Here is a 25047-nt window from a genome sequence, read left to right as displayed (position 1 = left end):
TGAGTGCCAACAAGAGGCCACATCAATTCCCAAGCTGTAAATAGTGAGTGGCTGTGGTTACGATCAGCCAACAGGCTATCAAATTCTTATTGCTTCCACACATCACGGCCAGTGTTGAGTGAGGTCTCATTAAGACATACGTGTGCTGTGATAGCGCATGGAGTCTTCCTGTTTAATTCTACTGATGTCTTTTGTTACATGGGGAAAGCTTTTTTTATTCCACAACAATAAATCGTCACTTTTGAAAAAGTTATAATATACTTCAGCATTAGTTCAAATGCCATATGTGTGTGGGTGATATTGCAAATGTGCATTTTAGTAATGGTTCCTCTAGTCCCCTATATGACCTTGTGTACAATTCTTGAGATGGCTGACTAACGGGTAGTTAAAAGACCAAACCCATAAGTGGGAACACAGCTTGGGAATTACTGTAATTCAGCATGGACACGGACGTGTTTAAAAACCCTTTTTTCTCATGCACTGTGAAAGAACTTGACAGATCCTTAACTATGCAAGATCGACACTGTCAACCATCTCTGGTTGTGTTTTGAAGCATATTAAAAACCCCTCTGACCTCTCCTTCTCCTCCTGTTCGCGGCGCTCCTGCTCGTCCCTCTCCCTCTGCTCTCGGGCCTGCCGGCGGTTCTCTGCCAGGATGCGAGCTGCCTCCTCTTGGCTGTTGGTGCCCGCCATGGGCTTGGCTGATGGAGAGGGTGTAGGCGATGATGCAGGGACAGAAGGAGCTGAATGGACAGGTTCAGGCGAGGGGGAGGCTTTAGTGGTTGGAACTGGCGTTCTCGACGCATGGGGTGAGGCTACTACGATGGCAGGAACCACAGGGGAACCTTAAACAGGGAAAACGAGTGTTACAGAAGAGACAATAACACACAGATCTTGTGCTGTGTAACTTAACAAAAGTCTTTTAATGTGATTATTTATGCTTCCCTATAAGTAATGATTTTTAAAGTGGTGCCTATTGATCATTATTAATAACATTTAAAAGCAGCATTTTCTCTTCACATGCACTCTGAGATATTGTACCCAGCAACTGGAAATTGCAAACAGCCGTAGCTTCAGCCTAAGAACTTGGTAATTACATAATAAAGGCTGATTAGTGCAGCCTCTTAGTGCTGTGTGAGAAGACAGACCACTGAGCTGTGTGTGGCTCACTCAGTATGTTCTCTTTGTTTTCATGGCTAATTAGGCCTGATGGTAATCTTTGCCTATTGCTTCCTGAAAGAAATACAGACTGAGGCTTGTTCACTTTTTCCATTAGATCCATTATTCTGGCCAGTAACAGAAAGAAACCAAGCCAGACAGCGAAAGAACTCTTTGGGTTTAACAAAAAAAGAAATAAAATACAGCATGACTCAGACATGGAGGGAAGCTACTCCAAAATCCAGATATACTGTATCATAAGGCCGTGCAAATGGGACAGTTGATCACAAACATCAGTCACTTAAAGGGATAGTTTGGGTGTTTTGAAGTGGGGTTGTATGAGATACTTGTCCAATTGTCCAGTCGGCACGCCCCCAACTTGAAAAGCAGACAGCAGTTACTGCACAGGAGCACAGCAATGTTCTGCTGTGCACGGGGCCAAAACATATTTTAGACACCTAAAAGAAAGGCTCACCTTAAAAAGTGTACGCTATATTTAGAATATTTTCATAGCTTTAACTTGCCGACAGGCAGCCCTTTCCGATGGGCAACTGAAGCCATTGTATCCATCTGTGTGTCGCCAAAGCCACCAGACTCCATTGAAAAAACATGTAATTTTGCCTCGATCAGTTAGTTTGTTTGTGCTATTGTGTGACTTTGGTGAATCTGAACTAATGAAAGTCACACAATAACACAAACAAACGGACCGATCGAGGCAGCGGTAGACCAGCAACTGCCGTGTTCTGCGAGGTAAAATTCATGTTTTCTTTTTTCAATGGAGTCTGGTTGCTTTGGCGAGAGCATAGATAACGACTTCAGTTCCCTGTTGGAAACATAGACTGTATAGCTGTCTCACAGTAAAGTAAACGATCGTAAATATTCTAAATATAGTGTACACTTAAACTGATATGGATTTTTTAGGTGGACCTTTCTTTTAGGTGGCTGAAATGTGTTTTGCTGCTGCCATCCACCGCAGTACAGCTGTTGAAACTTCGGCAAAAAGCTAATAACTGAATATTGAATTAAGATTGTTTTTTGTCAAACTACTATTCCCAAGGTCAAACATGAATTTTCCAGCTAATGCTCTAGAAGAAACATCTAAATCTAATTTAATGTTATAACTGTTGCTAGGGAAAAAAAGTTAGGATCAAATTGAACTTAATTTTTTGTGTTTCACTTCACTAAGTATCTGAACCATCTGAGAAGGGGCCTTTTTTAACACATGGGACTATCATACGGGAAATACATTTTGTCAAAACGCAGATTTAGTTCCTGAGCATGAACAAGTCTTGACTGATGGTTGTTGAGCTTTTCAATCCAGTCCAGTCAAAAATAATCACCATCAAAACTATTTTTTGTACTCACTCTTCCTCTGTTCGGGGGTGGCGGGCCTGCGAGGCTCCTTCACTCTTTCGAGAGAGATGGGGGAGGAGGTGCGGTGGTCTATCCTGGCAGGGGTCCTGGCTCTTTTGGGCCGAGCTTTTGGAGTCGACGGGCTTCCACGTGTGGATGGAGGCTTGGGGGAGGCAGCAGGGCTGGGGGAGGCAGTTCTGCCCTTAGGCGTGGCTGGGGATGACGGCCGTTGTCTTGATAAAGGACTGGGACTGTAAGAAAGGAAAATACAGGGGTAAAATATAAGACTGATGGGGAAATTTGTCTTTTAGACCTGGGCTGAAATGTTTGTTTATAACCCAGACACGTGTCCCTGACTTCAGCAAACAGGTTCATAGCAGACAAAGCACTCAAACATTGCATCATCACCCTTAAAGTGCATTATCGGTCAGCATCCCAGCTATACACAGGCAACACAACACTTGGAGGGAAAACATCCATTATGCTGAAGAAGATGTTTTTTTCCCTCTAGGCCTCTGGCACCGACGACACTGACGGCTCTGCCGAGCCCTTTGTTGTCTTTTTGTTGAGTCAAAAGAACTTTTTTCTCCTATTCCATCCCTTCTGTCATGGATGTCATTTATTTCAGTGGCCTGGGGATACGAGAGGAAATGACCTCTCCTCCTGGGATCTTTCATGTCTGGGCTCAAACAGTGCATGAAATATTCAGTCATTATGATGCAGACGTAAACACGGTCTCTCTGGCTAACCCAGCTGTTGACCACAAACAAGCTGTGGGTCAAGGGGACATAAGGTTAACCTTGTATACAATACGGCTTTAGTGACCATGTCTGTATAAATATCAAAGCAGCAGATTGTCATACGTCTGATTATTCAAACTGTTGTTATGACAATTAAAGTAAATTAATATTTTTTTGACGTGGAGATGGTAGCTTTAAAATGTAAACCTTATATGGTAAACCTTTCAGTTGGAGCTTTCACAATGTTTCACACTTACCTTGCATATATCCACTGTGTAATAAATTTACTTAATTTTGAAAAGTCTATATTCATTTAATTGTTTTTATTTATTTATTAAATTATTAATTTTAACTCTTTATATTGAGCACTTAGTTGTATTTGATGTATGACTTGTGCTATATTGTCCTCTCTGATTTAAGACGGCAACTAACGATTATTTTCATGCTGGATTAATTTGCAATGTAGCATTATGTACTGTATATAAAATGTCAGAAATATGAAAAATGCTTTATAATTTTACTTTTTTACACTTTGTACTCTAAACGATTAACTGCTGCATTGACAAAAATAATTGATTATGAAACTAAGTGCAAGTTGCAGAACAAATACATATTGAAAATATCAATCCTCCATGCTTCTACTTAGTATTGAAAAGGGTGGGAAATTGAGAGCAACATTAAATCAAAGGTGAGGGAGATGATTGCAGCTCATGTCAGGAGGAAGATGGCTAACTAATGGTAATGGATCATAGGCTTTGTTAAATGTGTGAACAGACTATTTATTATCATAATTAGAGGTCTGGTAGATGAAATCAGTAACCAGGTTGGTGGTAAATATGACATGTAAGGAAAAAGATAAAGCAATTTTTGTTTTCCCCAATTTTTTAATTATGAGTAAAATGTAAATTAAACATATTTTAAACTGAACTGAAGGTGAAAATCAAGATAGAAATAAACTGCATGTTTCACCTTGGATCAGGTCTGTGTCTCATGCTGGGTAGAGACTGTCTCTTCTTAAGCACCTTCTCTTTAGAGAGGGCACTTTTCTCCTTCTCGTTCTCCCGTTCTTTGTCTTTCTTTTCTTTCTTGTTTTTATCCATCTGTATGACAAAAAGGTTAACAAATTTCAATCTTTTTTTTTCATGTGCCTTTCAAAAACAACATTCAATTATGATAAAAACTGAAAATAATACAAGATATGCTGTTTGTTGTTATACATTAAGTAAAGGAAAAGAGGAAGTCTGTCAGGGACCATGTTTTGCTCTTTTGGCAAAAGTTCCTCAATAACAATAACAAGCTTACTTATTATAAGATTCTTGAAAAAGTCTAGTACTGTTGTAATTTTCTGAAGACTGGGACGACACTTGATTGTCAGAGAAGACAACCAAAGGGCAAAAGCTAATTGGGCAGACTTACAGGTGTGGAGCTCCGCCTGTGTTGGCGCTGGGTGATGTCGGGTGTGCTGGACGTCACTCTCCAGCGGTCGGAGCAGCGGTGGTGGGGCTGGTGGGCGCACAAGGTGAGGGGACTGGCAGAGGCCGAACGGGGACAGAGAGGAGAGTCTGTGGAGAAAAGTGACGTATAATTAAAGCTCGCCAACATTCATACTTAAAGCTTTTACTCTGAGACAGATATTAAACTAATGTTTTTTCAACTTACGACCATCTTTGCCATTGGTGAGGACACTGGCAGCACTGCGGCTCCTAGCGAGGAAAGACAGCGTCGGCGTCATCAGCCGGTCGACTATACTGCTCTCCCATGGACTCAGTGCAAGGCTACGGGCTGCAAGTAGGAAAAACACTTTGATAAATTAATTCTTTTCTATTTACTTCAAAGATGTGTCTTGATTTGATTAATCCTCAGTTGAACCAGAACTTTGCTGCGAGTATCACCCCCCAAACAGATGTCAAACCTGAAGTTAAAAAGTCATAATAAAGTCTAAAATTTGTCACCAAAGGGAAATGAAAAGAAACAGTTATTCAGGTTATGGCTCATGTAGCAATATGTCTACAAGCCATAAAGACCTGATTAGATACACGACACCCCGATAAAGACACCTCAGCGCCACCCAAAGAGCTTATGAGAGAAAGAAAATGAGCTCAGTAAATCTGTCTACTATAACACTGGGCTGTAGTGGTACCACCCAAGAGATAGAGGGTTATTTGAAATGCTCGTCTAGACAGTGACTCAGTTATTTATAACCGCAGCCTTGAGCGTACAAGCAGAGAAGAAGAAGAGTCGAGACTCATTGGTATTTATTTGGGGGGATGAACTTCCTTCTCTGGCTTTCAAGGTGTAGGACGAGAAAGATAATGCAGTGAGTGTTCACAGACTTGGTGTGTAATTTTGTTCGGGTAGAGAGGGGAGCTACAAGAGGAATATAGAGTAGTTACCTATCTATTTTTCCAGCAGCACAGAGGAACAGTACCTGCTCTGGGGAGCTTTCAGAATACATTATCTCCTGAAAAATGCTGACTCACTCTCTAACTTTACTTTTATTCCAAGCCCTGAAGTTTCTTCTTCTTTGCAGCAGTACACCGTGACCTGGTTAGAACCTATACAGAAGAGCTGCACTCACCTAAATCATGAAGATTGAAAGTACAAAAGTGATTGAAAGAATAATTTGTAATTTACAAAATCACATCCACCTCCTTATCATCAAGCAATCACGACAACATAAAAGACATCCCTTATCCAATATGTTATGAAAATGAGCACAAAAGGATCCATTTGACTGTGCAAACAAATGAAATGACCATTACCAAACAATGAACCAACCAAAAGGATAGTAAAAAGACAGCAGAACAAAATATGATCACGGTACATAACCCATATTAAAATATGAGCATGCAGAACAAAAGCCCGTCCCAAATTCTTGAGAGTAAAAAAAAAAGTGGTGGAGAAATGGGTCAGCTGTCAACCATCAAGCACAAGAGAGGGACTGACATCAGAAAGGGGAAGAACTGAAATAATAGAGGACAATGATGGACGGGTTCGGAGGTGTTGGCGGTGGCAGGATGATGGACACAGTTAAACGGGTAGGAGGAGGGTGGGGGCATTCCAGATGTTGCCTTACTTCTGCCGGGGGAGTTCCAGAGCGTGGCGGAGGACTTGGACAGTCGCTTGTTTATAACAGAGTCCACGTGTTTGGGCAGGTTGACCGTTGACACAGAGCATCTGCCTAAGAAGCCAAGAGAGCGCCACACAGATGTTCACACAGGTCACATGGTTGAGAGGAAGAGGGGGAACTTCTGTGGCGTCATGCGTTACGCTCCAACGATGCCTCTACAAACATGCACCCACTCACTGGAAAGCCAACGGTACAGAACCGTACTTGTAATGAGAGCAACCCCCATTACAGCAAATTACTGCGTGCTGACTGTGAATATAACCACTTCCACTGTTTTACAGTACATACACGCACACAGGACACCATATAGTTTCACTTCAGCTAGACTTTAAGTTTGTAGTCAGGGCACAAAACTTATTGTTTCTGAATGTATCAAAGGCTCAGTTCACCCAAATCACAAAAACAATTATATTCTCACGTATTACAGTATTTAGATAATAAATTATAATTATACATTATAATATAGAACTTTTAACAATAACAAAGACAAATAAAAAAAATTGTCTCTGACATTTTTGCCAAAATGTAAAGGTGCTAAATGCGAGGCTGGGAGCATATCTATTGCCTCCATACGGCTCTTGACATGTCAACAGCTGAGCATATATTTACATGGCAAATGCTGCTATATTAATGCTCTGATTAGCGTATAGAGCAGTGGTTGTCAACCAGGGGTCCGGGGACCCCCGAGGGTCCTTGAGGGAGTTCCAGGGGGTCCCCAGAAAAATGGGGGATAGTTTATTTTCACTATAGAAGTGAGTCCAATGTGAGTCATAAGAGTGACTATTCTGCTCACTTCCTCTACGGTTATCTCTTCAACTGTAGTTGACAACTATATAATTCTGGTCTTAATCATATCTAAAAACCAAAATCTTTTCAGATGGAGGTCCCTGAAGAGAAATGTTATCAAAATGGGGGTCCGGGACCTAATGTGTATCAATTTAGGGGTCCTTGACACGAAAAAAGGTTGAGAACCACTGGTAAAGAGTACATTTAAATACATCTGAGGTGAATGTCATTTAGTTTTTGGCACTTCGAAAATGACCTTTAACATGTTCATCAGCAACATTGTGTCCCTGTTACTCTGGATAATCCACACAACACACTGTAAACAGTTTCCATTGGCACCATTTCTTTGCTGTCATGTTTAAAGCTCTGAGCACACCAGACTAAATTCCATTCAACTCCATTGAGGTAAGTGAGAAAATAACTTTTTTTGTGATTTGAGTGAAATGACCCTTTAAGGTTCTTCTCAAAATTACATATTGACATTAACAAAGATTTATACCTACTTCACAACAACACCAATTGCAAAAGGCATGTCACCTCACTAAGGAGGAACCTTTAAAGACCACATTTTTAAGCTACCAACACCAGCAATGAACAAGAAAAGACACCACAAAATAACCACGACAACCAAACAAGCGATGGAAAGAGGCTGCTGGTAAACATGTACTCATTTCACGGTTGATGACGTGCACTGGCACTTCAGAAAAGGGCAAAACATTGAATTCTTGAGACCATCCACATGCAATACTTGCATCCATCCCAATTCTATATCCCTTTAATACACTGCAATCAAATGAACACACTTTTCCCCAAATGTCATCGGACATGATTCAGAGAACGTTACGGTAAACAATGAGGCAGTATGCTCTTTTGACAGAAGCCAAGATGGGTACGTTGGAGCATTTCCGAAATAACATCCCAAACTCTCAGCTATTCCACTGCAGCCTGTTAAGGCTTGTTTACTTCCATCATCTGACAGGCGACAGGCTGGTGAGGGAGGCAGGAAGGCAGACATTGAGTAGCGTGTCAATAATTCCCCTGGCATATGGCAGAGGCGATTACATGACATAAGATAGAACTCGGGTCTCTTCAGATTTATAGCTTCAACTCAGGACGGCACACAGAGACAGAAGCATCCATCAAGCTGCACGGTTAAAACATAATTTCTACAGTATTGCATAGCCTCTGCAGTCACTGTATTATTAGACAACCTATTCAATTTGCTTCTGGTCGATAGAACCCTGCGTACAGCAACTGATGCAATAAAGCAGTCGAATACATTTTCACTTTGTGCAATCAATACAGTCTGGTCATGATGAGGGGCTAATGACCCTGAAGTAATGTTTAAGAGGCACCAGCGTGCTACCGTAGGACAGAGCTGTGGCCAACACATCAGAGGAAATGGTGTGTTAAGGTGGAGGAGTGTGACTGTTGCAGCAAAGGCACATCAGATTAAAATATAACAAAACCAAACCTCCGGCGTTATCCAAATCTGTTTGGGCAGCATTCCTGACTTTGCACCTGCCAACATCATATGCCAACACCAGCAGTGAGCATAAAACACTGAATAAGTAACTAAGCCATTTATTTTGCTGTTGGGATTTAAAAAAAAATATTTTGGTATAATTCAGCAATACACTCATTTAAGGTTGCAATGCTTCAGATCTACCTATACGGTTCAGTTGTAAAACAAAAAGATCAGAACATTAATCAACAAATATTTTGACTATTGATTGATTGTTTAAGACATTTATCGAGCAAAAATGCCAAACAACAAACATTTGCTGGTGTCAGCTTCTCAAATGTGTGAATTTTTTACTTTTCTCAGCTTTATATGATTGTAGATTAAAGATCTGGGGATTTTGGTCTGTGGGTTGGACAGAACAAGCAATTTGAACACATCGCCTTAAATGTTAACATTTTCATGTAGACAAATATTTAATTTAAAAAAAAAAATACAATATCAAAATATCAATTGCACCTTTAAGCTTTAGGAAATTGACATGAACAATTTTTCACTATTTTCCAACTTTATTTTTACATTTTATAGACTAAATGATTAATTTAAAAAGAAAAAGTTTAATCAATAATTCATTCTTTACAAATCTGTGACAGCACAGCTGACAGACGAGCCTAATTTCCCTTCAAAGAAAAAAGAAACTTCTGCAAGGACATTGGACCGCTGTAGCAGGTCAATTATTGGAAGAGACATTAGTGAAAAACAGTGAGCTGCATGACAGCAGACTGATGCTAAAATCATGTTCCTTTAATGGACTGAAAGAGGTTCATGGCACTGAAACTCAAGAGCCAACAATGACGTATGAACAGAATCAACAGACAGAATCTATAGCCGGTAAAAGTTGCACCAATTTCAGCAGGATATCTTCCATCAACTGCCTCATGTTAGCTTCATGACCTAGTTATTCTTCAATGATTACAGGTGAGTCCTTTGGTTAACATTTTATAAGGATGTGTATCCAGATTGGATCAGTGTACTCACCTTCTTTCTGGCTGGAGTTTTGGCTTAGCGCGCCAGCCCAGGACCATCTTTGCTGGCGGATTTCTGCCCACGTCTTCTTTGTTGACCTGTGGATGGCTGCCTCGTAGCGTTCCTGGAAAGGAACAGATATCAGTTATTGGATTGTCTAATGCATCAAAGGCAATATGCAGAAGTGGGTGGCGTCCTTCAGATGAAAAGCCTGGATTCAAGCACCCAGCCTGGCTTTGGTGTCCTTAAACAAAATCCTAAATCTCCCCATCTGCAGCTGACCCTGTTGAGCTCTCAATCCAGTGAAGGAGGACATAAACATTTCACCTCTGGATATGTATAACTGCCACCACTACTATAACACCATCACATATTGAATGGATTATTACAGATAACACATTCAGTGTTCTTATCCAAACGTACTTTATTCTTCTCCAGTTTCTGTTTCTGCCTCTCCTCGAGGGCGGCTCGCCGTTTTTCCGCCTTGATCCGCTGTTGCTCGAGCTTCCTGCGGCGCTCCTCCAGCTGCTGCTCTCTCAGCTGCCGTGCCTTCTCCTCCTTCTCCAGCCACTGGGACTTTTTAGCAGCTAAGATGGAGCAGAAAACATGGTCAAGAGAGTAAAGACTTTACCAAATGAGCACTGGACAAAGGAGCCCTCTCTCTCTTCCCTGTCTTTTTAGAATAATGTACGTATATTACACGTTCTCTTTCAAAGGTCTTTATCAGTTTGGATTTAAAAGAGTAGTGTCATATGTTGAAAGCATCTTTTCATAGGTTGGGGGGTTTTCAAGAACCATACAGTTTGAAGCTTTAAGAAAACATCCAAAACGTCGAGCCTCTCTGATGTTTACTTCTCATCTAAAGCCGTCTTTGTACATATAAATATGTTGCCCTTCACCTCAATCCCACTTTGTGTTTGGAAAAATAAATTCAATTACTTGACTTTTCCACAGAATACTGCACAAAGCGGAGTTGGACAGATACAGTACTTCTGAAGTGACACTTTTATACCGCACTAATCGCATCAAGCCTCCACGCCAGCTTCAATAAACTGCACACTTTGATATGGAAATCGTCTTGTTGTCCCTGAGCCATTCAAAGAGGGCGTAAAGAAGCCTTTTGCAGCTGCCTCTCTGTGTACACAACTCACCATATTTCTTCAAACTACAAAGTAAAACCTCCATGAAGAATCAGCCTCTGCAAGGAGGCGAGGCTTAGTTCTCTAAAGCACTTGATGCAACAAAAGCAACTGGTTGTGGATTTTAGATTATGGTGACGGATCATTGCCGAGATGCTGGAGGCTAGAGGGGTTCAAATTTATGGAGGCACACAGTTCGGCTTTCATCTGAGAAGGGAACAAAGAGCCGAGTTATACCGAGGCACCGCTTGGTAGCACCTTGCGGCAAGGAAAATAGCTGCTGCAGTGCGTATATCAGCTCATTGCAGCCCGATGGCCTCGATTTGAGAGAAGCCACATCTTAACCTTCCAGTGATACAAATCTTTAGAGATGGTGCTGTAAGTAAAGCGCAGTGGAAGCTGCTTCATAATTCACTCGTTGCGCTGTGATGAGAACAGAGGGAGGAGGAATTTGCTTCAACAGCGCACAAATGCAATGTTAAAGGCTTGCTGAGATAGATGGCTGTTGTCAACATCCATAACATTTCCTCCCTCCTCATCTAACTATAAAGCAAGGAATCTCAGTCTGCCTGTCTGTGTGTCCGTCGCATTTCTCGAGAATCGCTCATCCAATCTACTTCATACTTGGCGAGTGTATTGCTGGGGACCCAAGGGTGTGCAGGGTCGAATTGGGTGCAATTTGGACACGCGACACATAAACAAGAGAACAGCGCTCTGTGCAGCAGTGGGGGCGGGGCTTCAGATCTCTACAGATTGAGTCCAGCATGTTTTCTGAAGCGGGCAGACCGCGGCTCTTTGCCTGCAGTTCACTTTACAACCAAACCCTTTTTCGCTTCTCTGGAGTCAACACGAGCGGACCTCGAACTGGAAGCACAATCGAATCGGAGTGTATTTCACCGATGTGACCGTGAGTAAGCCGCGACCTGGGTGTGTTTTTCCCCTTTGAGTTAAGACTGTATTTCCCCAGTGTCAGACTTGATACAAACTTATAATACTAATAACATTACCGCCAGCAAAATACCTCCGCGAATTAAAACTATGCTGCTCTACTTTATAACCGCAGTGGTTATGTCAAAGCAAACGACTAATACGCCTATTTGGAAATTACCTCCGCTAAATATATTTCACTGGTGTTTCGGACCGCAAGTAACTGTGACCTGGGCGTGTTTTTCAGAGGCGGATTTAGTGATTTTGAAGCCCCAGGCAAACGCCATCACGTTTTTAGTTTGATGCCTGAAATAAGGCCAGTGCTTAACCCAAGCTTAAGAGATTTTAACGTTTGTTCTACAATATAAAATATGTCAGTAAATATCCCACTCTTGAATTTTGAAGCTTTTATATGTCTTTAAAAAGGAGGTTACTAACAAGTGGCTAAATGAGACTACTAATCATCACCCCGCCGACACGTCTGCCTTCACAGCCTCGTTGTGTATACTCGCGCTCATGCGACTGTGGTATAGTTTGTTTATAGCCTAACATTAGCTTTTTACTTCGATTGCATTCACACTTCAAAAATCATAAAAGTGGTGTTCATTTGTGAAGATTATCTTGCTGAACAAAACGTGTAAGTATCATAAACGTTTGTTTGCTACAGAGCCCATTTTCTGCAAAAAAATCCAAAATCCAATGGAAAAAATCCCAAAATGGCTTTTTGTCGAGGGAACCCGTGTGATTCTAACTTACGGGTTGGTCTACAAAAATATGTCATTCCTGTAGCACTATATTAATACTTCACAGTAAAAGTCCTGCACTCAAATTTTTACTTCAAGTGACGAGTGAAAGATAGACATTATCAGCACAATGTACTTACATATACTTAACGTCTGTTCTGTACTAATATGATGAATTTGGCTCATTCAACGGTTTTCCAGACTATAGGTGTTGATTGATGGAAGTAAAATAACTTGGAAATTGGCCGGGGGCTTAAGAGAGTTAGTCTGATTTCAGCTCATGATTTACACAATTTTCAATTTTGTCAGAGTGCCATTCATCCTCAGTGATGTATGCATCTATACCAGGGCATTAAGTGATTAACAGATGTCCAATTCTAAATATCTTAAGATGACATTGCTTTAAAATGCATTCCTCAACTCTCTCCTGACAGTGATCAGTGCTGACAAGCAGCATCGGGACCTACTACACCATTAAATAATCATGAGCAGAGTTCTGCTCTAACCGTGGTACATAAAGTATTTATACCATCCCACCAAAGACAGACAGGGCAGAAGAGTAGCTTCTGTGCAGTCGCAGCCAATTCCCTGATGCAAGCCCTTCAAAGCTTCACTTAAACATAACAAGGAACCAGTAAGATACAAGCTAGGATTTTCTAATTGTGTCCCTTTTACTACTAAACTAGTAATACTACTTGGTTGTGTGATTGATAAGCCAAGTCTTCCTGGCCAGGATCTCTTTCAAGCTGATATTGTAAACACAAGCTTTGGCAGGATCTCATCTTATATCTGATTGAGAGTATTAGATCAGGCCCGTACCATCTGGCACGCCCCGGTGATCGCCCAATTAGACTGATCCACGCGTGATCCAAGTGTGTCAAACGCATCTTACTGCTGTCGAGCACACAGTTGGATTAGACAACATGGCATTACTGAATGAGGAGTATGATAGTTTAAGAAATCAGTGTCATGTGAGGATACACAGTTGCAAAGTTGTGAAAATGCATCACCATTCAGCTTTGTATCTAAACAAGTAATTTACATATTTTCCCATTTCAGAACATTTTGAAGTGTGTGATTTTGTGTTTCGCAATATAATGTTGCTTAGATGTAAATTGGCTGCCAAGATAAATCTGGCTGCAAGTGTGTCTCTAAAACCTTCAATTTCTTTAGTAAGATGGTAATCATAGTAGGTTTGCGGCATGCGGTTCAAACGTGTTATCTTTATATACAAAATCCCAGGAGTTCTGTGGTGTCTGCAGCTGGAACATGTGGATGAACAGAGTTCAAACTCGGGGCACGCTTCAGCTTCTTATATGTGAACTGACATTAAGCCCACACAACCAATAACAACATTTGTTTACAGATAAATGATTGGTTAGGTGACCAGACTATGCCTACATGATTTTTGTGAAAGACACATTGATTAAGCTAACAGAGAGAAAAGGTTGCAATTAGTTGAAATTTATATTACAAAGAAAAAATATAAATAACCATGATTTTAAAACAAGGAACACCATGGGGATTAAAAGAATGAAACCACTATAAAGCTGGGCAATATGACCAAAACTCAATATTATAACTCTTTATGTACAGTCTTTACCTTGATAATGATAAAACTGACAAAGTTTTCCTTCTTGTCGGTCTTGGATCATGGTGACATTAACTATAGACACACCTCTGCCTACACTCTTGAAGTGTTAGATTCAGTTCATCACTCACAACTTGCCATCAGACGTATATCACATCCTTATTAAATTGGTCCACAAGTCATTATTTGACCTGTTCAAGTGACTGGCTATTGTTTGAAGTCCAGCATGCAAACTGCTTTTGGTGTTTGTGCTGCACACACTTGACATCGGTCAATTTACAACCATGATTATAAAACTACTCAGCTTTTGAATGTAACTGCTTTTAACTTTGTTCTGTTGTTGACTGGATATTTTGTTTTCTCGTTAATTATTTTCTTGTGTATTTATTCAGATTTAATTGTACTCTCGACTCATTGTGTTTTAGGGGATGGTTCATGAAGCCATATGGGAAGAGCTTTTAACAAATATACCATCATGTGCAAGGTTATTCAGTGACTCTAATGTCTATATTCTTGTGGTTTTGGTTTATTGCCCAACTCTGGTTAAATCTACTGAACTTCATTAAATTGAGACATCCAAACATGACAGAATGATCAAAATGGGTCACCACCACCACCACCACCACCACCATCACCACATTATCAAAGGTGAGTGGCTTACCTTGTAACATGCTGAGCTCTTCTGCAGGGGGAAAGGAGTGAGAGAGAAGACAGAGGCAACTGTCAGTCATGCAAAGCAGTGCATAACCAGCGTGTAGCCAGGTGACAAAGTAACAGGCTTGTGTTAAACAGAAAATAAGGACTTGGGACAAAGAGATGCAATATCAGCTGACAAGAAAAAGTACAGCCATGTCAATTGTAATGACGCCCAAAGGAAATTTTGCCCCAATTGATCAAACTACATCGATTCAAGTTGGGATAAAATGCAGGACGTCTGTGCTTTGCTGACTCGGTGCTGTGTTGCAAACAGATTTCAAATAACATTAAGTCATAAGAGATATTCATCACACTGCAAAAAGCTGCAAAACTGCCAAAATAATAAACCGTATTAACACATATGGATACAATCACCTACTTTTGTCAATGTGAGGAATATCTCTATTTCATTCAAATTGTATTAACATATATTTTATAGTGCAAAGGTGAGCTAAAGCGCTAATGTGTCAAACAAACATACAAGAGCAAACATTTTGACACATCTTAATTCAGCATGCATGTAGAAAATGAAAGCTCGCTCGTCTTTTGGTAAAATGGTGGCTTGGCTTGTGCTGATTTCAGTCTCGTTGCCTGATCAGACAGGATTGTCAACTAAGCAGTCGACTGGGTGGAGTGGGCAGATTCAAACGGTCTGGACACAGGAAATCACCTTCGTGCAGAAGCCCCAAACTACCCTTTCATCCTCCCTGTGCTACATGTGCATGCCATCTGCAGCCTGGAGTCAGCCTAGTAGCAACCCAGCTGCAAATGTAAAACAACAACCCTCTTTCGCCCCAACACTAGGGGGAGCTCTCTTCCTATGTAACGGGCTTATCCTCCCACCCCTTGTTTCCACTTACCAAGATATTTGGCCTTTTCCTCTCTCCGCTCCTTGGCAAGCTTCTGCCTCTCCCCTGACTTTATGCTGTCTGGGATGAGAATGGAGAAAGGAGAAAACAGGGAGAGGATGTGTAAATAATAGGTGTCATATTGCAAACTCATATCAATTCCAATCCATTCAGCCCCATCACACTTCGGTCAGACAGCATTTATTCAGAAACATTCATAAATCTTAACATTGCTTTATGTTTCCTTGTAGATGATCAAAACTAACACAGTATCATCTGATCTGCAACACAACCTGAGAGGAATTCAATATTTAATATGTGTTGGCATCTAACATCTAAGAGAGTGAGATTCATGACATACTTCCATATAAATGAGCAATTAAAAAGCGTAGTAGCTCAATTAGAGCTAGTTAGTCGAGCTCTCCTTAATTGGAATCATTCCTTGAGGAGGACTTGTGTTATGCAGAGAATATATAATTTAGTCAATTTCCACCGTGCTACACATCCACTACGAGGTGAAACGAGCATGGTACGTCTTGATATTATTCAGTATTTCTAAAATTGTATTTTGTTAACAAAGCCGTTCAAGTTGAGGACAAAACAAGACATTTGAGAACGCCATCCTGGGCTTTGGGAAACACTGATTGACATTTTTCCCCATTTTCTGACATTTTATAGACCAAAAAACTAATCTACTATACTAACTAATCGATTAATAGAGAAAATAATCAACAAATTAATTGACAATGAAAATAATCATTAGTTGCAGCCCTAGACTTGAGACATGGACTTGACCACTGACCACTCAACCTCTAAAGAGTTGAAACGTTTAAACAAAAAAATGTAATTCTTGAGTTATTATCTCCTAAAATCCAATAACAAAATAAAGTACAAACAGTTAAAAGAACCCATTTCACTAAACTTTTGTTCGAGTAGACCGTTAAATGTTTGAGAGCATATAACACATGGCATTGGTCATATATAAGTCCACGCAGAGACTATTGCATTACACCACCAAGCCCTGTTAACCTCTGAATTAAAGCAACATGCCCTCTGTGGTGTAGTCATAATGTATGTGGTACCACAATTTGCTTGCAAGTTAGCGGTAATATCTTAAGTTCCAGTGCTCTGTAAATGTACTATTATTTGGACAATATTATGTTTTGTGCCATTGATCATCATAACAGTTGCCTTTCCAACCTCCATCAACCCAAAACTGACCTGAGGCAACAATGATGCACCCACCCTCTGATAAACAGAAATATATTCGTAAATGTTTTCTTCACTGCAGCAAAATCGAGGCTTTTCTTTTACATGTCACCACAAGGATATGCATGCCACAAGACAATGACAGGAAACTGTCAACGTCAACATTTCACCACTGATGCTCAACAAAGGGCCGAAGCTGATGCGTGCTATATTTTTTGGATAAAAAAAAAAACACAAGGAGCAAATGTTTGGAGAAAAAGAATCTTCATGGACGCCAATCTTCTCTGAATAAAAGCTGCAGCATGTGGCAGCCTCACTAAATCTCCTATGTGGGTGTATGTGATATGGTATGACTACAGGGGGGGCACTTACATATATATCTCTTCTCTCTCTGTGACATCTCTGATGTCAGCTCACACATAACATTCCTTCCAAATTCCCCAGAGGAACCACTTAGTGGAAAAAAATGCCGAGGGGAACAGCAACACGCAAGCAAACACTGAACTCAACTGAGCCGTTTCAAGAATTCAAACTGAATCCTTTCATTATAGCTGGTTCTTCTTCCTGGGGAAAATACTGTCATTCCATTACTGTCAAACAATTAGATTCATCAATTAGTCGATGTGTAGAAAATTTATCTTCAACTATTTTGATAATCAATTAATCGATAAAGTCATTTTTTAAGCAGAAAGGGCAACAATTCACTGGTTGCAGCTTTTCAAATGTGAATAGTTGCTCTAAACTGAACTATTTGGTTGGTTGAACAAAACAAGACATTTGAAGACGTCACCATGGGCTCTGGTACCTTGTGATGGACATGTTTAGCTTTTTGCTGATATGCTATGAACCAAATTAATCAATTAATCAAGAAAATAATGGAAAGATCAATCGATAATGAATATAATCATCAGTTGCAGCCCTATTTACAACACAAATATGATTACAGCAAATGAATGCATGCCTTCTCATTACTGAGCAATAGCTTATTTCATCATACAAAATTGCAGCTGGACAAAATAATCCTGATGTTTTTTATGACAGTGTTTCCCTACATACTGCAGCCCACAAAAATAAATGAGCTTGAAATGTCATCTACCACATCTACCATGTGCAGTGTGCGTATACACACACCAACACATACACATCTGTAGTGTGTGTACTACCACAAATAACTCGTCCACCACTGGCACAGGCTGCAGTCTTGAGCTTTCTTGAGTCTTCATGCTACATCATCCCCCCTCAATCTTCATAGACCAGATGTTCAACATCAAACACAAAGGAACTCATCCTTCAGCAATGTCTAATAGGAGGAGGCGTGAATCACAAACAGGAAAACAATCTGCCATACAGCCTCCCCTATGAACCACCTCTGACCCACTTTGGTATTTATAGGACTGTGGCCCATGTGCACGGTGTTGGTCGGTGTGATGCGCTCCTGTTTGCAACTCACCACCGCCGTGTTAATCATAACGTCGCATGCACAAAAAAACGACTGGTCCGGAAAAAACTGCGAGGTGCAGTGTTTGGCCTCCAGACTGTGCACACACACACTCAAAATGTCAACTCTGTGTTATTCTGTCCGCCTCTAAATTGGAATACAATAAGAGCAGTGCCGGGTATACTGTATAGTGTGATGTGCAACTCTTATTGTCAACTCAATAGACACACATAAGATCCAATAAAGGACGTGTTTACAGATTAGGGCTGTCCTCGACCAAAGAAATTCTTAGTCGACTAACACTACTACGATTTTGTCGACTAATGGATCAGTGGATTTAATCAACAGATCTGTAAAACTGAGTTCCTCCACAAAGAATCACACAAAAGCACCACTTAAATGTTGTGTTGTGTACCAGAGATGTGCTCATAACTTTCTTAGAAATTAGTCATTCAGCTGACCTGGACTTCTGCAGAAGTCTGATGTTTTCTTGACATCTGGGTCGAAGACAACATACAGGATATGTTAAATAACGCCCATAAAAATAGTGACGTCATTCGAGATAAACTGGAGGAGAAGGGATTCCCAATAGATCAGTGCCAAGTCAAAGTGAAAACACTTCGACAGCAATATTTAAAAGTCTGCAATTCCCTGCATAGAATTGGCAGCTCTCGAGATGAAAGCGATACAGACAGACTCAACCCTTGACACCCCCTACATGAGGAGGCTCTCGTGGACATTAGCAAATCGCTGCTTTCACTGAAAACATTTGAGATGTCACAAAATACAACTGAGTAGACCATTAGCAGAAGCAGCTCCCAACTGAACTACACGCCTCACCATTTCATTTTACTAATTAAGAGGCCACTGAGTGCTTTTCATCTTCATTATACTCCTCTGGGTGGTGCAAAACCTCACAAGTAATCAGCTTTACAAAACCAGCAGAAAAGGAACTTGGAAGGACAAAAAGGAGAAGTGTGGCTCACTTTTGGGAATCAGCAGACTAAGACTCAACTGCATAATTCTCTAAAATAGACCAGACTGGCAAATAAACAAAAAATATCATATAGGTTTTGATATAACTGATGTGGCTAAGGTCATAGGGCATCCAAACTGGAAGTATTGTTATAATTTTGGGAGCAGTTTGGGGCTTTGGGGGGTTTATCCCTGTCACCTCACGCAAAGGGAATAAAGACCATGACCACAGTGAATGGATTAATGGATAAAGAATAAAGGAGAGAGAGAAAAGAGGCTTAGACTCCCAAAACCCTCAAACATGTTCCTTAGAGTTTGCATGTGCTGTTAGCCATTGGCTGCACAGACTCTAAGAGGTGGCACTGTGGAAATGGTGCAGCTGCCAGGTCAAACTAAATGCTCCCTTGGCATCGCTCACTGAAATGGGATTCCTAGTCAGGTTGGCCACCTTTCATTAGGGACCAGTGCATGGCGGTGATCAGAATTAGCCATCCACTTACCAAGAAAGCTCATTTGTCCATATTTCACTGAGCTATTTACTTTACTAATTTAATTCTGCCTAAAATCTTTGAGCCCAAAGCTGAGATGTTCTCACATAGCAGCTTCTGTTCCAACAACGGCAGCAGCTCTATTGGATTTAGCTCCACGTCTGAAAGCATGTGGTCACCATTACTCAGATACTGAAGCATTACCTCGCCTCAAGAGAGCTGACCTAACTCCAGCAGACTGCAGAGGCAATTGCACTGCATTATAAGAGCACTCCATCGTGTCTGACCAAATTCAGCTGCTAAATACGAGACTGGGAGCATTTCTATTGCATCCGCACGGCTCTCAACATGGCGACGGCTCAGCTGGCGGCCCGCAGCTAACAGTGCTAACAACGCCATCAGTGAAAACAACGGCAACACTGCTAACGGAACTAAAAGTGTTAACCTGAGGGGGAACCAGAGGATAGGTGCTACGCTTCCGTAACGGCGCCGTCGGTCGGGGCAGCGTTATCAGCTCTTAGTGCCGTATGAGCGCAGTGCAGAGTGGCGGCCATGAGCTAGCCAGTGGGGCACACTCGCATGCACTAAAATGCATTCACGGCCAGCCTGGCTATGTCAACAAAGCACGGAGAAACTCAGATTGCAACACACACAGTGGGTGAGCGACTTCATTCTCTGCTCAGGTAGACATTACTCCTCTATATCTTTACATAGTAAATAGCTGTTTGCTGCTATATTAATGCTCTGAATATCGCATAGAGAACCTTTAACCTTTAAGCAACTGAACTATATACAAGTAAAATAGTACTTTACAGGTGAAGTTTCTTTTTACCTTTACCACTTTTCGACCTGGGGACGGGTGATGCCGGTGACCCAGGTGATCGCTGGATGACGTCAGATTTCGTGGGGGTATTCAGTCTCCGGTCTGCATCTTTCTTAGCTGGAGAATCCATTCTCTCTGTGTTGTCCGTCTTCGGGGGGCTGCTCTCCCCCTCCGGGTCCGGCCTCGTAGGGTTTGCGTTCAGAGCCGAGAGGGGAGCTGGCCGAAGACAAAGAATGAAAACAAGTGAGTGAGGTAAAAGGCAAGACAAGCACAGAGATGGAACTCAACCAGTTGGTCTTCATTCCTTTCACTACTGGGCCTATGAGGTAGTTTAGTGTGGATGACGTTAACTTCCTCAAAAGCTGTCAGGTGTGAGGGGTGGAGTCCATGGCTATGAGGAGAAGACTGTTTTCTTTGAGAAATTGTTCAATTTGATGACTCAAATTATCAGCAGTGTAACACCTCCAAAGAAACAATCTAAGCTCCTCTGTTTCTGTACAATGTTTCTTTCAGCTGTCGGGCAACAGTATCTGCTGCAGAGATTACACCGTTTGCTCAGAGACACAACATAATAGGTCTTATGTCTGCTCCTCGAACTCGACGCCTAATTCCATTTTCTACTGTGCACGACTGATTTATCGACAGACCGGCCTGAGCAAATGGCCAGACTCCCTGGGAGGACTAAACACAGTAATTGCTTTTTGGCATCCTGATGATTCTAATTGAGGTAAAATAAATTGCTTAGGAAAACAGAATCAGAGTGATCATCTTCCCAGAAGTAGACAAAGTTCGTTTTGATGAGAACTACTCGATAGGAGTCAGCTCAGGCCCATGAGTCATCTGTACTGTCTGGGATTTCAAAATTAGTTTGATAAAAGAATAGCTGGGCCGATCTGTTTGGGACAGCGGCTTCACTCGCAGCACCATGACTCACATTTGGCACGCTTCTGAACTTGAATCTCCGACTCAAACATTAGTTTGCCCAGGCTTTGACGGCCAAACAAAGACCCTCATGGGAGGGACTCTTGGCTTTGTCCACTCAGCACTGTACCCCTGCGCTCCCTATGTGGAACCGTGTTGGAGCACAGTTTCTTCTGCATAGTCTCTGAAGGTAAACACTGGGGCAACATGCTGTAAATTATTCAGACTTTGGCTAAAAACAACACAGACAGCAGGGGGCTGTCACACCGAGGCCGTGAACGCACTGAAGATTTACTCTGCAAATGCTGCGCTATTCAACAGTTTGCATAGAAGAGCCCCAAATGAGCAGCGAGACCAACTTAAAAGAGAATTGATTATAGCTTTCTATAGAGTGTGTAACTGTACAGTGTGCCTCTTAAGCCATAAACATCTCTTTCGAAAACAAGCCATAAAACTTTTTTTTTTTTTTTTTTAAACACACTGCTCCTTTGAGAATTAAACTTATTAAACCTAAGAAGCACAAAGCTGGACAAAGGTCTGCACAAATAGGCCAAATAAACAGGTCAACTTCTCACTTCTGCAGCTCCAATGCTTAGTAGCATTCAGTGACATATCAGGCTGTGTGGATCAGCTCAGCACATGGAAAGGCTATGTCATCGGTCTGGGAAAGGGGAGGCAGTTACTGATGACCCTGAGCTGGGCAAAACCCGAAGACCTGAGAGACTAGCAGTACGAGTCTATGAAAGAGTTCAGCTGTGCGACAAGACATTGTGTTTCCCCTGTCGAAGCATGCCACTATTAAACAAGCATTTCTCAGGCGGCGATGTGCTCTGACAGAGAGGGGCCATTGTTGTGGTCTCTTCATGGTAACGGGCCAGCGGCCAAAACACTGCAATGCCAGTGAGATGAGGGGGGGAGAGGAAGGAGGGGGAATGGTAGTGAGATAAACTGAAAGTAGAAGAGGTGTAATTTTGTAACAAAATGAAACTTTGCGAGGAAAAAGACTGAGAGCAGGATCCAGTAATGTATTCAAGGATTCAATTTAAATTGTTTACTACAGAAAAAAATGCCACATAACAACACAGCACCCGGGGCTTGCAACCAACTTCATTTAAACCTGATTAAATCCAGTAAAACTGCCTGCTCTTGGCTTTTCCTCCCCGGTTCGTTCATGTTACTGTATCAAGGGTAAATCCTTACACAGAAAAATCTATACAACATTTTTTGCAAACAAACAACCCCAGGCATGTGACTGTTCAGGTGATGACTGACTCATACAACCCTGTTACCTTACGAATCCCTAAGGGCAGATATGACAACTACAAAAGGTGATAAGAGCAAGTGCAGTTCTGACGGACGGGTATTGTGTTGCCTCACATCCTGTGAAAGTTACCCCCGTACAACCTGAGAACTGGAGTCACAAAGAATTGGCTGTTTGACAGCGCTGTGGGCGGCCGGTGAGACAATCACTGGGATCTATACAGTCAATGATGGAGAGAATGAGAACGTAACATACTCTGGTATGTTGGTGGCACTGACAATGAATACCAATGAAACCTGAAGCTCTCTGGAGGAAAATGGGATGGGAGCTGAGGGAGAGGATTGCTGCTGCGTAGCGAGGGAGTGAAACAAGGGCTGATTGATGCAGCGCTCTGACCGTCTGGGCTACGAGACCACGGGGAGAACAGAGTGTACGATAGATGACAGAAAGTTAACGGGGAAAAACATCTTAAACGTTCTAACTGTTGCTGCATTGATTAATGTGATTAATTGTTTAGTATATAAAGAGCAATTTGAAGAAGTCATATTGGGCTCTGGAAACATAATACAGTCCAAGACCTTAAAGAAAATGTAATCTACTATGAAAAAAACAAAACAGCAAATCACCTTTTAAAGGCTGGATCCTGTAAATATTTGGCCTTTTTGCTTGATAAATGACTTAAATCTGCCGTACCTAATCAACTGGGAATTATATATTTTGTATTTTTAAAGAGAGAGAGAGAGAGAGAACGTGCGTGTTTGTGACAGATAGCAAGTGAAGTAAACAGTAATGTTATAGCTGTGAACGTAGCAGTGCAGTGTGTGCAGTTTAGACTGTCAAAGAATAAATGACACAACTCTCAGGCCAAGTTCCTGTGTCGTGTTTGTCCCCTGCAGATTAAACTGAAGGAGTTGGCCCTGAAGTTAGCGACAACAACGGCTGAGGCTTGCTCGCTTAAGGTGGGCTGACCTTTACACGCTATGGACCAGCTACTCTCATCTCAGTGACAAGCCGCTCCTCTGAGTTTCGCTCAGCAACCCCCCCGCCAACACTTGGCCGCCGTCCCGAAAAGTAATTGAATATCAAAATAGCTGGTGCTTCAAGTTTCTTTTTTGATTCAAATAATAAAATAATCAACTGACTAATCATTTCAGAAGTAGTGACAACTGCAATTTATACTTAAAGCTACCCTAATTTGACCACAAGTGGCGCTATGGAGGAGTGTTTTTTACAGGCACCAACAAAAGGTAGTGAAGAAGACAACTGCAAGCCAGCAAACAAAGCACAATTTGAAATATATAAAAACTGTTTTGAAAATGTTTTCTGTGAAAGGAAATGCATTCAACACATTTGTCAGGCCTTTAAGATACACACAATGCATTTTGATGAAGAACACTGAATGTAACCGCTTAGAATCTCTTTTCCGAGGGAGACCTATCTCAAGGGATTTCCTGGTTAAATAAAGTTTTAAAAATAATAATAATAAAGTAAACATAACTTTGTTAAGGAACCTCCACAGGTTTAACATGAAAAGAACAAAGAAGTCTGCTAAATGTAATGGCTCCGAATCAGGGACTGGGCTGACATAGTGATGGGTACAAGTGTATTTGGAAACTGTCTACACAGTGACCCCTTACAGCAAACAAGATTGGGACATACGGTATGCAGCGGGGCTTTGACGAGAATGCTTAAGTAATATTTGCACAGATGTACTGAATGCACAAAATGACAAAATCTGTTCAGCAATCTATGAACTCTGTGTCCTGGATGTTGTCACGGACAAAAGAAATGACTTGAGCCAAGCTAATAAAATTACCCAGTTTTTATGTAACAAGGCGGCCTCATGCGGTGTGTTTATGCATGAAATAATCATAGCAGAAACAGGAATATCAGCCTAATTCTATTACTATATTTAGAAAAACCCCATACAGCAGAGGGGGTCTATCGGTGGTAGAACACTTGTATCATGTGAGTAACTGCCTCCTTAGCATATTTACACTCCAGCGTCCCCCATATTAATAAAAATCAATGCACGCCGAACTTCCTCCGAGACGCTCGAGTCAAGCCTGAACATGGAAAAACACTTTGGTGGAGGTTATTGTTGGAAGGCGAGGGAGAAAAATAGACAGGACAAACATTTGGTCAGTGTTTGAAGAAAAGCTTGATAGCATCCCAGGCATGTTGAAGGTTTTGGTTTGCACCATCAGTCCTTCTTTAGAAATCCTGAAAAGCTACATTTTAAATCAGCTTCTTATTATAAGCAATGGGGTCCAATATGTTTCTTTAATATCCAACATTTCTGCATTTGTAGACACAAAAATCAGAAGAAAACT

General features: G+C 41.3%; 1 protein-coding gene across 5 annotated transcripts in view; it reads right to left on the bottom strand.

Moving 5' to 3' along the window:
- Window positions 1-25047, bottom strand: part of map7d1a (MAP7 domain containing 1a) — a 50711-nt gene that overhangs the window by 12071 nt on the left and 13593 nt on the right. For 2 of the 5 annotated variants that reach the window (XM_074653075.1, XM_074653076.1), the window contains exons 2-12: window positions 20542-20748; window positions 15612-15680; window positions 14717-14737; window positions 10079-10242; window positions 9668-9779; window positions 6328-6432; window positions 4911-5033; window positions 4668-4813; window positions 4221-4351; window positions 2524-2762; window positions 575-845 (exon numbers count right to left, since the gene is read on the bottom strand). In XM_074653075.1, the coding sequence (XP_074509176.1) occupies window positions 575-845; window positions 2524-2762; window positions 4221-4351; window positions 4668-4813; window positions 4911-5033; window positions 6328-6432; window positions 9668-9779; window positions 10079-10242; window positions 14717-14737; window positions 15612-15680; window positions 20542-20748 (1588 nt within the window). The remainder of the gene's footprint in view (window positions 1-574; window positions 846-2523; window positions 2763-4220; window positions 4352-4667; window positions 4814-4910; window positions 5034-6327; window positions 6433-9667; window positions 9780-10078; window positions 10243-14716; window positions 14738-15611; window positions 15681-20541; window positions 20749-25047) is intronic. The other 3 variants (XM_074653077.1, XM_074653078.1, XM_074653079.1) reach the window with 3 other exon arrangements.

This window comes from Sebastes fasciatus, chromosome 12 (genome assembly GCF_043250625.1).
Source record: "Sebastes fasciatus isolate fSebFas1 chromosome 12, fSebFas1.pri, whole genome shotgun sequence".
Classification (NCBI taxonomy): Eukaryota; Metazoa; Chordata; class Actinopteri; order Perciformes; family Sebastidae; genus Sebastes; species Sebastes fasciatus.
Note: the sequence above shows the minus strand (reverse complement) of the source record. Positions and strands in the feature narration are given on the sequence as shown.